The 16,917-nt window shown below is 43.9% G+C and overlaps 1 protein-coding gene across 1 annotated transcript in view; it reads right to left on the bottom strand.

The window, feature by feature from the left end:
• CD40LG (CD40 ligand) overlaps positions 1–6,774 on the bottom strand; it is a 29,455-nt gene extending 22,681 nt beyond the window's left edge. Inside the window, exon 1 of the mRNA XM_083486616.1 lies at positions 6,378–6,774. Within this exon, the coding sequence (XP_083342742.1) occupies positions 6,378–6,527 (150 nt within the window). The 5' untranslated portion in view covers positions 6,528–6,774. The remainder of the gene's footprint in view (positions 1–6,377) is intronic.
• Between the last annotated feature and the right edge of the window lie 10,143 nt (positions 6,775–16,917).

Below are 16,917 nucleotides of genomic sequence, written 5' to 3'. Positions count from 1 at the left end.
CTATTGTACCATCTCATTTTGTTTTGTACCACCATTATGTATAAGCAATGTTTATAAACCTCCCTGAGTTAGGGATTTCAGTTCCCTGTGTTTCCAATCCTACATTTACTTCTACACATCTCTAAATCTCTAAAATTTATTTATTTTTAAAGGTCCTCATGATAATCCATCAAAATTTTAGTGTGAATTTCAGGCACAGTTTTTGTATGCAACTTTGCTTAATGTACACATTTTTTGAACAGCAATATCCCCACATATAATGCATTTTTGTATGTTTTCTTTTCTTTACTAATATATGCATTTAGATGTGCACTTCAATAGATATACCTGGGCTGCAGAACTGCGTTGTAAAATTCAGATTTCAAAGAGCGGCTGTGATCCTCTTCACATATTGTCTCAGAAAGTGTAAATTGCAAAGGTTGGCCTTTATATGCAAACTGAATCAAATTGCTCCCCCATCCCTCCCCTCATCTTGCACGGGATAGAAGCATAGTACAGTGGTACCACGGGTTAAGAACTTAATTCATTCCAGAGGTCCCTTCTTAACCTGAAACTGTTCTTAACCTGAAGCACAACTTTAGTTAATGGGGCCTCCCGCTGCTGCTGCGCTGCCGGAGCACGATTTCTGTTCTCATCCTGAAGCAAAGTTCTTAACCCGAGGTACTATTTCTGGGTTAGCAGAGTCTGTAACCTGAAGCGTCTGTAACCTGAGGTACAGAAATATTTTTAATGTTTAATATTTTTATCTGTATGGAGCAAGCTTTTCTCCTCTCCACATTCTGTCTCCAGCTTTCCCTAAATGGCACCATCAAAGTAAGACTTTGGGGCAGACATTGTGGTCTGCAAACAGCAGAATGAGCAAAAAGAGCCCCCAAGCGCAACAGGACAGGCACATCATGTTTTGAGGTAAGTAAAGCACTTGTTTTAAGTACGTGAACTTAAAGCAGTCTTTTGACCACCCAAAATGTGATTAAAATCAGCATGTAAAATTACCGCAGCAGACCACTGCTTTCTCCAGTGGGTTCTCACAGTTGCCACTGCAGTGCCCCCATTTATGTGAACCAGCCGCTGGTCATGATCCACCTGCTGATGCCCAATGTTCCAGTCAGCCATTCTGCCTGTGAGCACAGAAGTAACTACTTCATGTTCTGGAACACAGAGCTCGTTTCCTTGGGATGCTTGGAACTCCTGGTGGGTCTTTCTCCCGTCAGAGTCACACGAGAGAGTTGAAAGAGGTGGGTTAGAAACACAAGAATAGGGATGCCAGCTTCATTTTCTCATTTTTCTAATCTTAAGTTCTTCACATTTCCATATCAGTTCGCATTTTTTAAAAAGACTTTATGAAAATTCTTAAGCATTTTTGGTGCAAATTACTCCAAACAGCCACATTCTTGAATGCAGTTTTGAAAGAAAGCTGTGTTTCACTGTGTTTCAGAAAGTGCAAACAAGGTAGGTTTGCATTCAGCTACAAACCAATTTAATTTCTCACCGGTCTTTACTGAAGGTCTTCAGAAGTGCCCTGCCATAATTGCAAAAGACTGGAAAGGTGAAAATGGAGGTTCAGTACAAAAATGGGCATCATTTTATCTGGCCAAACACTTTGGCAAAGAAACTGAACAAACAAATATGAGTTTCAAGAAAGGCTGGATACAAGAAAGACTTTGCAGCTTTACAAAATAATGTTTTTATTCAATAGACTAATAAGCAAAGTGGCAAGAGCTTATTCCATCCCTGGATGGCTAATTCCAGTCACAGACGCATGGCACACTGTAGATTGATACGCTATTATGCCATTGCTGTATAGCTCAGTTGGTCAGAGCCTGTTTGCTGATAACGCCAAGGTTGCAGGTTCAATCCTTGTTTGGAACAGCTGCCTATTCCTGCATCTCAGGGGTTGGACCAGATGATCCTCAGGGTCCCTTCCAACTCTATAATTCTATGATAGATAAGAGGCAATACTTCTATACTCATGAAGCGAACTAAGATTTCTTCTCCACCTACACTCGCAGACGGAAAAATGGTGTACCACATCCTTTCCTAAAATAAAAAAATAAATGCTTTGGTGTGTGTTTGTTTTTTTAAGTGCCCTGTTGAATCAGACCAAGGGTCTATCTATTCTAGCCTTCTTCCAGCAAGGACCTGCCAGATGTCTCTTAACAGCTCACAAGTAAGAGCAGGAAGTCAAACCCCCGGCTGTGCTGCTCTGCTGTGACTACCTAGGAACTGGCATTCAGGGGCATGTTCATGGAGGTTTTACCTCGTAATGGGAATTGTGTGCGTGTGGAGGAATTGTGTTTGGAGCTGCAAAGTGTGGGGAGGGTTTAACCCTTTCCTCCTCTGCCTTATCAGTTTGCATTTTTTTTCAAGACTTTATGAAAATTCATAAGCATTTTAGTGCAAATTTCTGCTAACAGGCACATTCTCAAATGCAGTTTTGCCTAATGTACATGTTTTTGCAAACAATTTCCCCATAATACAATAGAGTTTTCTGCATTGTTTTCTCAAATATACTGCTTTTTGTGCAGACGGCTTGGTTGAGGAACTGCACCACAAAACTCAGGAAAGTGCCCAATATCGAAGGAGTGCTTTGTTTCATTTCGCTCATGTGTTTGGGACGTGCAGATGAGGCACGTTTGCATTAAAATGTGAAGAAGAGAAATTATCACTAGTCCCCAAATACAAATGTCATGCTCAGCACTGTGTGAAATCTGGCCTCAATATTTATCTATTTAAAAGCATTTATATACAGCTTAATATTTCAAAAATCTCTGAGTGATGGTTAGAGCCATTGATATGCTTCCTTTCCCCCATTAATCTATCCAATCCCCCCCCACACACACACACCCTAAAGCTAAGAACATGAGCAGAACCTGTTAGATCGGGCCAAAATCCCACCTAGTCTATCATCCTGGTCAACTAAATGAAAGTGAGACCTGCACTCAACAGCACTCCCCACACTTGTGAGCATTAGGGCACAATGGGTGCGTTCACCGAAGGACAGCTGTGGGCAGGATTCCTGCATTGTAAGGGTTTGGACTAGATGACCCCTGGGGTCCCTTTCAACTCTACAGTTCTGTGATTCTAGGATTCCTAGCAACTGGCATGGGGGGGCACACACCCTCCGATGCAGGAGATGGTGCATAGCCATTGTGCATGAAGTGTTGTATCCCCCAAGCTTGTGGAACTTCCTCCCAACTCAGATTGGACTGCCACTCTCCTTGCTGAAGTTCAGGCACATGGTAAAGACTTTCTGATACCAGCAGGCATTTAAAGGAAGTGCTGAGGATTATATTATTTTTCCGTTATTTATTTATACTATTTATATACTGCTCTTTATCCAAAGATCCCACCATCATTATTTATGTAGCAAAATTATAAAAGCACAATACAGAGCATAATAATACACAGCATAAAGATAAAATGATCAGTGGCTCAGAGTGCCTTCCGTCAGCCGCGGTTGGTGGCCCAGCTACACCCCTATCTGGACAGGAATAACCTAACTACTGTTGTCTATGCTCCGGTAACCTCAAGGCTGGATTACTGCAATGCGTTATATGTAGGGCTGCCTCTGAAGACGATTCGGAAACTTCAGTTACTGCAGAATTCAGCTGTCACGTTGCTCACCAGAGCACGACAGTTGGAGCATATTACACCGATCCTGGTCTGACTGCACTGGCTACCAATTAGTTTCCAGGCCCAATTCAAAGTGCTGGTTTTGAAAGCCTTAAACGACTCAGGACTGCAATACCTCAAGGACCGCCTCTTTCCATATGAACCTACTCAGACCCTGAGTTCATCTTCTTGAGGCCCTTCTTCATGTGCCTCCTCCTCAAGAGGTCCGGAGGGTGGCAACACGAGAACAGGGCCTTCTCTGCAGTGGCTCCCTGTCTGTGAAATGTTCTCCCCAGAGAAGTTCACGTGACACCTTCATTATTTTTATTTTTATTATATATTTTGTGGTTTTATATTTTGATTTTGTCCTGTAAAACACCCTGAGACCTCTGGGTATAGTGTGATATATAAATTAATAAATAAAATAAAAACCATAAATAACAGCCCCCCCTCCACATAAGTATTTAACAGGCCATAGATTGCTTAATGGCCATAGGCCTGGGTAGAGAGGAATATTTTCACCTGGCAGCTAAAGATATGTAATGATGGTGCCAGGCGAGCCTCTCTAGGGAGAACATTCCACAAACGGGGAATTTGGTTTTATGATTAATTTTTACTGTTGCCTTATGGTGTTAATTTATGTACACAGCTTACAAATGCTAATGAAAAACACTGGAAATCAACAAAGGGTCCTATGTGGGAACCTTACAAATGTATGGAATGTTGCTTTTTCTGAACATCTGGTCAGATCCAGACATGCAATCTGGGGTGAAGCCAAATCAGACAGTTCTGAGGCAGACTGCTTCCCATTTTCTGATTATATAAATTGGGAGAGTCATATAAGCAACTCCTCCCGCGACTCACTCCTCATTGCAGCAGTGCTACATAGACGTGTCTTACATATTCAGTTACATACAGCAAGAGTCTTACATATGACTCTTGCTAAATGTAACAGCATGTCTATAACATGTCTATAACCAAAAATGTGCCATCTGTGCTTCTGTTACTGCTTACATGGTTATGTGTTAGTTTGCTTCTGCGGCAAAGAAATAAAAATTATTATTTTAAGAAGGAAGAAATGCCAATGATTAAAACTCTTTAAATAAACTAGTTAACTAGCTAGCTAGCTAACTAACTAACTAACTAACTAAGTAAGTAAGTAAGTAAGTAAGTATGGCTAATAGCCACTGAAGCCTCATGAATTTGTCTGATCATCTTTAAAAACACCCAAGCTAGCAACATCACTACATTATTGAGGGAGTGAATTCAATAGTTTTGACTATGTGAAGGAGGACTTTGTCTCTCCTGAATCATCCCAACATTCATATTCATTCATTCATTCATTCATTCATTCCCTCCCTGCCCATCTGGCTGGGTTTCCCCAGCCACTCTGGGCGGCTTTCAACAGAACCTTAAAAACAGAATAAAACTTCAAACATTAAAAATTTCCCCAAGCAGAGCTGCCTTCAGATGTCTTCTAAAAGTTGGATAGTTATTTATTTCCTTGACATCTGATGGGCGGGCGTTCCACAGGGCGGGTGCCACTACCGAGAAGGCCCTCTGTCTGGTTCTCTATAATCTCACTTCTTGGAGTGAGGGAACCACCAGAAGGCCATCGGAGCTGGATCTTAGTGTCTGGGTTGAACAATGGGGGTGGAGACGTTCCTTCTGGTATACTGGGCTGAGGCTGTTTAGGGCTTTAAAGGTCAGCGCCAACACTTTGAATTGTGCTCGGAAACGAACTGGGAGCCAATGTAGGTCTTTTAGGACCAGTGTTATATGGTCTAAGTGGCTGTTCCCAATCACCAGTCTAGCTGCCGCATTCTGGATTAGTTGTATTTTCTGGGTCACCTTCAAAGGTTGCCCCACATAGAGCGCATTGCAGTAGCCCAAGCGGGAGATAACCAGAGCATGCACCACTCTGGCAAGACAGTCTGCAGGCAGGTACGGTCTCAGCCTGCATACCAGATCGAACTGGTAGACAGCTGCCCTGGACACAGAATTGAACTTTGCCTCCATGGACAGCTGTGAGTCCAAAATAACCCCGAGACTGTGCACCTGGTCCTTCAGGGGCACAGTTACCTCATTCAGGACCAGGGAGTCCCCCACACCCGCCTGCCCCCTGTCTAAATTCTAGCATGAGGGCTAGAGAAACATTCTGCCTCTTCACTTTTTCTGCACCATGCTTAATTCTTTATATCTCTATCACTTCTCCTCTTAGTCATATTTTTTTCAAAACTAAAAAGCTTCAAATGTTGTAACCTTTTCTCAGAGGAGAATCATACCACCTCCTTGGTTCTTTTGACTGCCCTTTTCTGAACATTTTACCAGCTCTACAACATCCTTTCTGAGGTGAGGTAATGACATCATAGCATTTTTTCAGCAGCAAATTGCCCCAAATTAGCTACACATGAAGATATCCTATTATCTATCTTGACTCTCACCTTGGTCCTTGGCTGGATTCCAGCATTATGAGAAAGAATGAGGGGGGGGGGGAATCTCTCTATTGACTTTCTCTACATAATGCAAAACTTTTATATATATACGTACATCTATCGTATCTGCCTGCTATTTGTTTCCCTCTGGATCTCAATTTGCTGGTTTAAAAAAAGACCGCAGATCCTACAACTTGGAAGTCTTGACAACCATGGTCTGAAGCAGTAAACCCTGAAGTTGTTCTCACACTTGTGAAAACCCTTCCTTCTCAATTTGGCCCTTCACTGTCCTACAGAGTGACACCAGAGCAAACGAGGAAGCAGCCTTACCTTGTCCACCTTCATGTGAAGATATAAGCCAAAAAGCACTGTCCCAACGAGCTGTGCGATAACGAACACTGCCACCAAGCTTGTGAAGGCTTTCATGGTGAAGCCAGCAGGTCTTGGGGTTGTGGATGGATAAGGCTCACCAGAGTCCATGTGTCTCTACCTCCTGAATTCTTGCGTCTCTGAGCCTCTTGAAAACCACCTCGCTACTTACTCTGCGCAAGAGAGCAACAAGTGCTCTCTCTCTCTCTCTCTCTCTCTCTCTCTCTCTCTCTCTCTGTGTGTGTGTGTGTGTGTGTGTGTGTGCCTGCCCACCTCTTCCTGGGGAGGAAACTCATCTTCCATTTGTTCACACTCCTCTTCCACAACAACAGCGACAACAAAGTCATTTCCTGAATTCATCGTTTGCCATTCGCTTCCATGGGTTGTCACAAGTTCCTCCTCCAGCAACTTTATTCTTCTGCCCACCCCCCACCTTTTCCCCCTATCATAGACAGACTTTTTTTTTTTCTTTCCTCTTCACGCACACCCCAACCTCTTCCTGGCTTCAAAGAAAGAAAGCATCGGTGACTAAGGACGGGCAAGTCTGTCAATTTTGGGTTCAGTTTCTCATTTTTCCCATCCAACACTAAATTCTCCACATTTCCACATCAGTTTGCAATTTTTGTTAAGTCCTTGTGAAAATTTGTTGGCATTTTAGTATGAATCGCTCCTAGTACATTCATATTTGTATGACATTTAATGTACACATTTTTGCAGAGCAATTTCCCCCAATGTAGTGCATCTTCACAATTTTCACTAAAAAAAAAATTATGTACACTTTACCCTGGTGTCTGCAATTTGGAACACATTACTTGCCCAAAGAGCTGCATGACAAAATGTGGAGAATTTCAAAGAATGGCTGTGTTTCAGAGGTCATATGGTTTCAGAAAATGTGAATTTGCTAAGTTTGCCTGGATTCTGTTTCCCCTCCCCCTCCTTATTTATGGCAGCCTTTTCCAAGATGGGGCCCTCCATTTGACTCAGTCAGGGTTGATTGATCAACATTGGTGATCAATCTCTTCTTCATGGTATCTAAATAAAATCACAAGCAGGTAGCGTTATCGCCCCCATCCTGACTCTCATATCCTGCACGTGGATGCTGGGGGCATAAGAATATAAGAAGAGCCAACTGGATCAGGCCAATGACCTACCTAGTCGGGCATCCTGTTCTCATAGTGGCCCACCAGGTGTACCAATGGGAAACCATCAAGAAGGACCCAAGCCATAGCTGTCTTTTCCCTTTTCTTGCGAGGAATCCTATTTGAAATAAGGGAGTTTCCATTAAAAAAAGGGAAACATTGACAGCTATGACCCAAACACAAAAGCATTCTTCGCTCATGTGGATTCTAGTAACTAGTATCCAGATTCATTGATCCCTTCAACCACAAAAGCAAAGCATAACCATCCTGGCTAGTAGACATTGATAGCCTTCTCTTCCATGAATTTGCTGAATCCTCTTTTAAAGCCATGCAAATTGTTCCCAACTGTGCACTGTGAAGGACTTTTCTTTTAATCTGCCCTGAACATTTATTTCCATTGGATGTCCACAGCTTCTGGCATTAAAAGAGGAGAACAATTTTTCTCTGTCCACTTTCTCTGTTAGAAGGATCTGGCAACTTCTATTTCAGTGTATCTGAAGAAGTGTGCATGCACACAAAAGCTCATACCAAGAACTAACTTAGTTGGTCTTTAAGGTGCTACTGGAAGGAACTTTTTTATTTTCACTTTCTCTGTGCCATGCATGGTTTTACAAACTTTGATCCCGTCACTTCTTGCTCACGTTTTCTCTAAACCCAGAAGTCTCAAATGTTGCAACTCCACAGGGGAGTCGCCCCATCATCTTGGCCATTGTGGTTGCTGTTTTCTGATCCTTTTGCAACTCTACCATGACCTGTTTGAGGGAAGGCAACCAGAACTGTACACAGTATTCCAAACGTGGTGATCCCTCACGTATCTTGATAACAGATCCAAAACAAGGATGTGTGGAAATAAATGGTTACCCTATCAACCAATCTAGAGGGCATCAAGTACAGTAGCTGATGATTGATATGAATGATAATGGCAACTAAACAGCTGGGGGGGGGGGAGATCCACTCTGATGTTTATACCAAGCACACACAACCATGATTAAATCTGGTCATCGCTGCTAAAAAAATTGCAACAGCTAAATTGCATTCTTATCCATTTTTCTTTTTTCTCCTTTGTTAAATGTGAGATTTAAAAAATGAATTTAAAATGAGTACTGCTAAATGGCTCATGTTTACTTTGTCCTCCTAGGCAAATGCAATTGATGTAATAAAGATAGTTTGTTTCACAGTGAAATGAGCTATATTAGTTCTATTAGACCAATCGCTTTTGAATAGTTTGCAGTGCTTTGTGGCATTTTGATTGATCAGCTGTTTTGTTTTGTTGTTTAAGTTTGTTGTATTTAAATTCATTTTAATCTCTATGGTGCATTTTGCCTTATGATGAAAATGTGGTCCAATAATATGTTAACAGATAAATAAGTACACACACACTAAAGAGCCAGCAAAGCTTGAAGCAAATACCATATTTTTCGCTCTATAGGACATACCCGACCATAAGACGCACGTTGTTTTAGAGGTGGAGAACAAGGCAAAAAAAATCTCCCCCTCTCTGCTCAGCGCCCTTCCATTTCTCCTGCCACTTTGCTGAAGGGGCGCTGCACAGAGAGGGGGAGATTTGTTTTTTTCTTGTTCTCCCCCTCTAAAACAAGGTGCGTTCTGTGCGTTCAAGCTGCGTTCATCCGAAGCCTCCAGAGCGCATCGGGGGTTCCCGCTGCGCTGTGGAGGCTTCAGATGGCTACCTTGGAAGCCTGGAGAGTGAGAGGGGTCACTGTGCGCTGACCCCTCTCGCTCTCCAGGCTTCAGTGAAGGCAATCTGAACCCTCAGGACAACGGCAGGAGTTCCCGCTGGGCTCCGGAGGCTTTGGGTTCCTTTCAACCTGCTCTTTGTGGTTGGCGGGGGGGGGAGCGCTGCTTTCCCCCACTGCCAGCCTCAAAGATCCCTGAAGCCTTCGGAGCACAGAGTGAGTTCCCGCTGTGCTCCGCAGGCTTCGGGTTCCTGAAAGGAACCTGAAGTCTCCGGAGCGCAGCGCGAGTTCCCGCTGCGCTCCGGAGGCTTCAGGTGGCTATCCCTGAAGCCTGGAGAGCGAGAGGGGTTGGTGCGCACCAACCCCTCTCGCTCTCCAGGCCTCAGGGAAAGCAATGTGAAGCCTCCGGAGCGTGGAGGGAGCGCTCCCTCTGCGCTTCGGAGGCTTCGCGTTGCTATCGCTGAAGCCAAGGAGCCTGCATTCGCTCCATAGGACACACACACATTTCTCCTTAATTTTGGAGGGGGAAAAGTGCGTCCTATAGAGCGAAAAATATGGTATATCCAAAACCCATGTAAGGGTGAGAAAAACATAAATTTTACAGCATGTGACCTATTAAGGGAGAAAAAAAATACGAAGCGAGACATTAATGATGAAAATACATAATTGAACATAAATATAGATTGGAAATGGCTGTGTATAGTGAAGACTTATCTACTTTTAAAATTCTCATTCTTGATCTTATTTCTTCCTTTTCTTTATCTTCCTGTTCTTTTCTTTTATATTTTACCTTTCATTTCTTTTCTTTATTGTGAATATTGTTTTGTAGAGGTGCAAATAATTGTAAATATCAGAAAAGGTAAAATGTTTTCTAATTTTTTATTGGTTACATGTATTTTCCTTTTTTTGTATATTTGTATTTTTTCTGATTTGTACTCAATAAAATTAATAATAAATAAATAAATAAATAAAGCTCATCACGTGTCCATCTCCCTGTCCCACTTGGCGGCGTCAGGCAACTTCATGTTTTGTCACATGAAATCAAGGAACATGGAGGCCTGCAGTAACCGGCCCAGCCTCTGGAAGTGCCGTGTATGGTAGGAGAGACTCCACAGCTGCTTTGATCCCTTCGTATTGCAAGAGGCTCTCTGGCGTCTCATGCTTGAGGAGGGTTTCCACCACTGCCTGAGCCTCGAGGTAGTTCCGCCAGTTTGTGTTCCACGTGATGGAAAACTTCAACACAGCCCCTGGAAGAAGGGGTTTGGGGAAGACACGTCAGGAAGGAGTGCAAGTTGCAGGCAGCGTGGCCACCTTGAACCACCACACCTCTCTTGCGAAGCGTGGCCAGGTCTGGGCACACATCTGACCTGCGCCTTTCTTCAAGGCAGGGAAGCAGATCCAACACCCCTCCCCACCTAGTAGAAACAATTAATGATGGGAGGGGTGACTGAGTTTATTCCAGACTACATGGCTTGCAGGAATGGGTTTTATAATATTTATAAAAGGACAACAGCAACAATATGCATTATAATCTTTGCTCTAGTATTACAGAGCTGGTGGAGCTAATTTGAGGCTGTGTACACACCATACATTAAAAGCATTATCACTTCTCCCCTGTAAGAATCCTGGGAACTGTAGATTACCCTTCTACCGCACAGGTACAATTTGTAGCACCCTTTACAAACCGCAATTCCCAGGAATTCTTTGGGAGAAATGTGCTTTTAATGCCTGTTTTTCCTGCAGCAGGCATGCTCAGCTACCCCTCTGGAAGCTCAATCCCACAGAAAGCTGTGACAGCCACCAACTTGGATGGTTTTATGCAGGAAAGGCTATCAATGGCCACTAGGCACGATGGCTATGCTCTACCTCCACAGTCAGTGGCAGTAACGTTTGTGAACAGTAGTTGCTGGAAGATGCAGGAAGGGAATACAGAATGCTCTTGTTTCCACAGGCCTCTGGCTGGCCACTGTGAGAACAGGGTGCTGGGCTAGACTGGCCAATGTGGCCTCATCCAGCAAGCATTTCTTATGTGCTTACGTGGTTCAAGGGTAGAGATTGTGAGAAGGCATCTTCCAAAGCAATCCCACCCTGCAAATAGCTTTGGAGCCTTCTTGCCTCTAGCCTAGCCCTCACCCCTTTTCCTGTTTCCGCTGGAGTCTTCTTTTGCTTGCCACGCCTGCGGGCTCTCTTCCGGCCAACGCTGCCAATGATGGATCTTAAAAACTTGGGGTCGGTGAGATTCGCCAATCGCAGCACCTTGCGCCTGCTGGACCTCCTGAGCGGAGCGTGTTGTGTCTTGCTCCTGGTGAAGTAGGGTGAAATGTGAGGAGTGTTGCAAGCCGGTGCAGAGGCAGAAGGTCTGGCCGAGATGGTGGAGCACGGCTTCTCTGTCAGGGGCTTCTTCCTAACCCAGTGGAACACCAGTATCATACGCCTCTTAGATGGGTTGGACATGCTGAAGTAGGTGCTGGAGGCCCAAAGACCAGGGTGACATCAGAGCGGAGGACGCAGCAGGCAGTTCCTTATCAATGGTGCCAAATCCAAGCAAATGTTAGCTCCAGTCCTGTTAAATCGATCCAGCAATTATGGACCTTAAATAAGGGATTAATTCCTCAGGCAGTAGGAAAAGACTTTCTGTGGCTTTTCAATAGATCGGAGCCCCCCCCCCAACTACTGCCACTGTTGACAGCCTGTTGCCCCTTCACTCTGCTTGAATGGGTTATGTCACAATGGTTCCTTCATCAGGTGTTTGTGAGCATGAAAATGCTGTTGGGAGTTTCAGCAGTGAAGGCCCAGGCATAACATACCGTTTGAAAGTTTGAACATTTCCTCTTTTTATTTAACAAAATTTATACAGCACTTTTATAATTTATATACAAATTATTAGGAGAGTAAGTTAAAAATATACTGTCGTTTATTCACTTATAGGCTAGTTTCCATACTTTATTCCTTCTTATACTTCTATCCCACCTTTCCTCCACAGAGCATACACACTTCAGCCTCCACCTTCTCCATTTTATCCTGACAGCAATATTGTGAGCTAGGGCCATAGCTCAGTGACAGAACAACTGCTTAGCATGCAGAAGGCATCAGGTTCAGTCCCCAGCATCTCCTGGTGGAACTGGGAGCGCTCCCTCTGCGCTTCAGAGGCTTCGCGTTGCTATCGCTGAAGCCAAGGAGCCTGCATTCGCTCCATAGGACGCACACACATTTCCCCTTAATGTTGGAGGGGGGAAAGTGCGTCCTATAGAGCGAAAAATAACCCTCTGTAGAATTTTGCTTCATGTTTCAGAGGGCTTTTGTTTGCAAGTTTATACAAATATAATGGGTCAATTTATCTCCATTGGGTGGTATCCAAATAGCGTTACCACCTTTGGTTGGGCAAAATAAGAGACAAATCTAGGGGAGGGGAAATGAGGGGGGGGGTAAAAATTACTTTACCTGGTGCAGAATGAAATGACTTCAAAGCAATCCATTACACTGGGTTGTTTCCAATGCTGGTCATACTCATAGAGTAGTCCCAAGGAAATTTATGAATCCAAGTTAGCAATGCACATTAATTTCAATGACTCACATCCTCCTCACCTGCTGAATTTCTGCCTGTCAGAAACCCAGCCAAAGAAAGAAAGAGAACAACAAATTCTGTTTCTCTTCCTAACAGAGCTTTGCTTCCAACATCCATTTCTCTTCCTCCCCCCCTCTTAATATTTATGAGATTTTTTTTAATTTTGCAAACTTTTACAATCACTAAATCACATATCATACACTTGACATCGACTTCCCCTCCACCCCCTCCATGGTTTGCTTTAGTTACCCTTTTCCACTGTTTATTCTAATCAGTCCCTGGTCTTTTACTTCTAAGTTTCTCTCAGTTAATCCTATACTGCTGAATTTACTCTAAAAGTGCTAACGTCTTAATTTGCTTACAATGGGTTTTTTTTTTAAGATAACCTACCTATATTTTTCCAATCTTCCTTAAAGAGCCTTTCTTCCTGATCTCTTATTCTGTTAGTTAATCTGGCCATTTCTGCATATTCCACCAGTTTTGTCTGCCATTCCTCCTTTGTTGGTATTAGACCCTCCTTGCATTTCTGAGCATTTATGATTTGGGCTGCTGTTGTGGCATACATGAATAGAATTTTCTGATCACTAGGTGAAGGATGATCAGAGTGAAGGGCAGGTTAACAGCAGCAGCAGCAGCAGCAACCTAGGCACCTTTATCTTCCATCCAGGCAAACAAGAAGTGTTATCAGAGTTCAAGGACACTTTCTAGCCGAGCAAAGAACACTCAAAGGGTGTGCAAACTAGGAAGTGCAGTAGGGAAGGGTCTGTGGCCCTGAGGTTCCCCACCACTGATGTTTAGTGTTAAGGGTAGCTTTATGGAGAATGCATTGCAACAATCAGATCTGGAGACCATTCTTCTTTGCCATGGGGAACCAACCAAGCCAGTGGCTATTTGCAAGCCTTTCCTCAATTGATGACCCTAATGCAAAAAAGGGGGAAAGACTGTGCCTTGCCACCATGCCAGCTTAGTGCTGCTCTCTGCTGAGTCAAGCTTCAGTGAGTCTAAAAGGTGGGAAACCGCAACAGTAGTTTGTTACGCACAGGAGCTGAGGTTTAACACCTTGAGGATCTTCAGCCCATGATACTTCATGATGCTGACTAACTAGACCTGTTCTAGTCTGCTCATGGGAGAATTTCTTGTAACACTAAGCTAGTTATGGATAATGCCTATGTAAAACAACAGCAGCATAGCTCTTGAGTCATGCTGGAAAGACAATGCATATCGGCCAAGAAATCTGGAATTTCAGCAGCAACGAAAGAAAGAGACCAGGAGAAAGAGAGAGAGAGAAAGTGACTGCAAGAATTTCCAAAGTGATAAATTCTGAATCAGGATCACAGTCAAGTTTGATCTTACGAATGCTCAACCCTCAAACGTGTTTATAGTACCAGGATATGTGATATCATCAGTTACTTCAATCTAGCAAACCTTTATCATGTTCAAAACTCTGTTTTTAGGTACCAAGGCACAATGTGCCTCTCACTGTGTGGGTGTACATCTTTACAAATGTTGACTGTTGGTAAGAGCTTTTCAGAAATGCTCCCATCAACTCATTCCCTCTAAGTTGGGGAAGGGGACCAGCAGGCCTCTGGGTATTTGTTGAACTACAACTCCTGTCATCCATAGCCATTGGCCATGCCAGTTGGGAGTGATGGAATTTGGAGTCCAACAGCCATCACTTCCCATCCCTGACCTGACTGTATCACACCCACAAGTTTCTTAGGTTTCCTAAGAGTTTTTTAAAAGTGTAGCTTCTCAGAAGGATTGAACAGACCAGAAGTGTGCAGATTCGTATGTACTATATATGTACCATCCATCTATAGATGTGAGTAATCTTAAAAACCATTTAGACAAGGGTGGGGAAAGATATTGAGCCCTAGGGCCACATTCCATTCTGGGCAACCTTCCAAGGGCCACATGCCATTGGTGGGCAGAGCCGGAGGCAAAAGTGGGTGGAACAGCAAGCGTAAATTTTACCTCCATACCCTAGGCTAGTTTCTACATACACTCACACAACCCTCACTATCTTCCAGCAAGCCAAGTAACCAAAGTTGAAGAACACATTTCAGCCAGGCAAAGCATTCAGGTGTGAAGCCAGGGAGATGTATGGCCTATAGAGAGTTTTGAGGGCCAGCTAGAGACGCCCTCAGACCCCTGGACCTAAGGTTTCCTACTCCTGTTTTAGACCCCATCACCCTGATCCAACAATCTATGGAGCTCCATATACGTTCACAGAACAAGCTCCAGCCAAGCTGAGGCTTCCTCATTCACTTCCATTGCTGAGGTCAGTACGACTCATGGACACAGATGGGAAATCGGCAACCTGGATGCTTGCTGACCTAGTTATGGGACTTTTTCTGCTGATGAGTAGATTGCAAAACAGATACGCTGGTGGCGCAGCGGCTTTTGCGTTCTACGGAAATACTTATCAGCTTCCCGGGTGTTTATGACAAATGCTCACAGGCTTTGCTGTTGCTTGACAAGGAGCAAAGGCTGAGGAAAGGATGTGGTTGTCGGGTAGGCAACTTTTCTTCACTTGGTGTTGCTTGGCTACTTCAAGCAAGAGCTGCTAGTCCCACTGGTGCTTTTCACACCCACGGAGCAGCAGCAGGGCCACGTGCCACTACAGTGCATTTTACTAGGAGTTGCAGCTACAATTTTAACTCCCAAACTGCATGCCAGGAATGGCACAAAGTAGCAAACAACTAACACAGCGTGAGAAAAAACAGTAGATGTGCACCCAAAGCGCCCATCCACAGATAATGCCTTTTGCATCTCTGCATGATGCTTCGTTTTGACTTTGCCTCTTTCCACTCAGTTTTCTTTGCATCAGAGGCACTGTCTTGCACCCAAGACTGGGGGGCTGGCATGTGGCATGTGTGTGTGACATCATGTGTGAGGTAATGCACGTGACACAAGTGTGATGTCACATCGAGAGGAAGCCAAGCACAGAGCCCAGCATTGAGTGGCTTCCTCTCTCATTCTGAGGAGGAGCCAGCCACTGAACTGCACTGTGCTCAGCTTGGCGATGGGTCTTCTCTGCCCCCTTGAAGAGACCTAGCCCTGTGCCAGCAGGTTTTAAGGGAACCCAAGACACCTCCACCGCTAAGAGTTGATGCACCTGCTCTGGACTGAGTGCATTTGCACCAATCAGCTCCTTTATTTGCTCCTGGTGCAGAGACACAGCATTATTATCCACCCTCAAAAGAGCTTAGCTCTTCCCAATCCAGTGTTGGCTACTTGTATATATCCATGCCCCCATTAAATCTACAGCCACACCTTTGTAGTATACATCGCTCTGACTTGTCCTTCTTCCGACTGAGTTCTTCTGGACAGAGTTACTCTATGTCTCTGCACCAGCTGATTCACTGTGGGTGCCCCCAGACTGGCAGTGTTTTGCAGGAAGGATTAATTGGATTAAAGTGCTCTGTCCCCCAGCACAACTCCATTAAAAAAGAAAAGCACCAGAGGCCCTCCAGGCATCCTTTTTATGGTGGATTCATGAAAATATGGTCTCATGATACTACTGAGGTGGCCACATGCGATCCTGCTTTCAATTACTTGGGTTGATCTACACACAGCAAAAAAACCCTCTATAAATAAATCATAAATTAAAAATCATTATAACAAAAGGGGGGGGAAACACTATGGAAAATGGCTTTTTTTCCCTCTCTCTCTCTCCAGCTGAGTCTACAGTTTATGCTTACAAGGGTTTCAGGACAATCATACTGCTTCATTTCCAATTGGTGCACATTCTGGAACTTCCTGATGAAATTCTGTAACCTTTAATACCACAACTGTCCCAAGCTTTATTTTTTGCCCCTTCTGCTGCACTATACCACCTCCCCTGGGCAACAATAATATGATGGCATCAAGGAAATATCTCAGAACAGCCAATAACACAGAATATATCCACCACTAATGTACTATTGCTGTGTGATGTACTGTTGTTTTTACTGTTGTTTTTCCAAATACACCCACCATAGAATTCCAGTCTGGAGGGCCCCATGGACTTTTTGCAGTTAGAAAGTGATGGGGAAGTGCAATGAAAAGTGTGGGGTGAACAAATGATATGTGAGAAGACTACAAGCAACCTACAAGCAAAT

Source organism: Podarcis liolepis, assembly GCF_965112155.1.
Source record: "Podarcis liolepis genome assembly, chromosome: Z".
Taxonomy (NCBI): domain Eukaryota; kingdom Metazoa; phylum Chordata; class Lepidosauria; order Squamata; family Lacertidae; genus Podarcis; species Podarcis liolepis.
The sequence above is the reverse complement of the archived record's forward strand: the minus strand, read 5'-3'. Positions and strand labels throughout refer to the sequence as shown.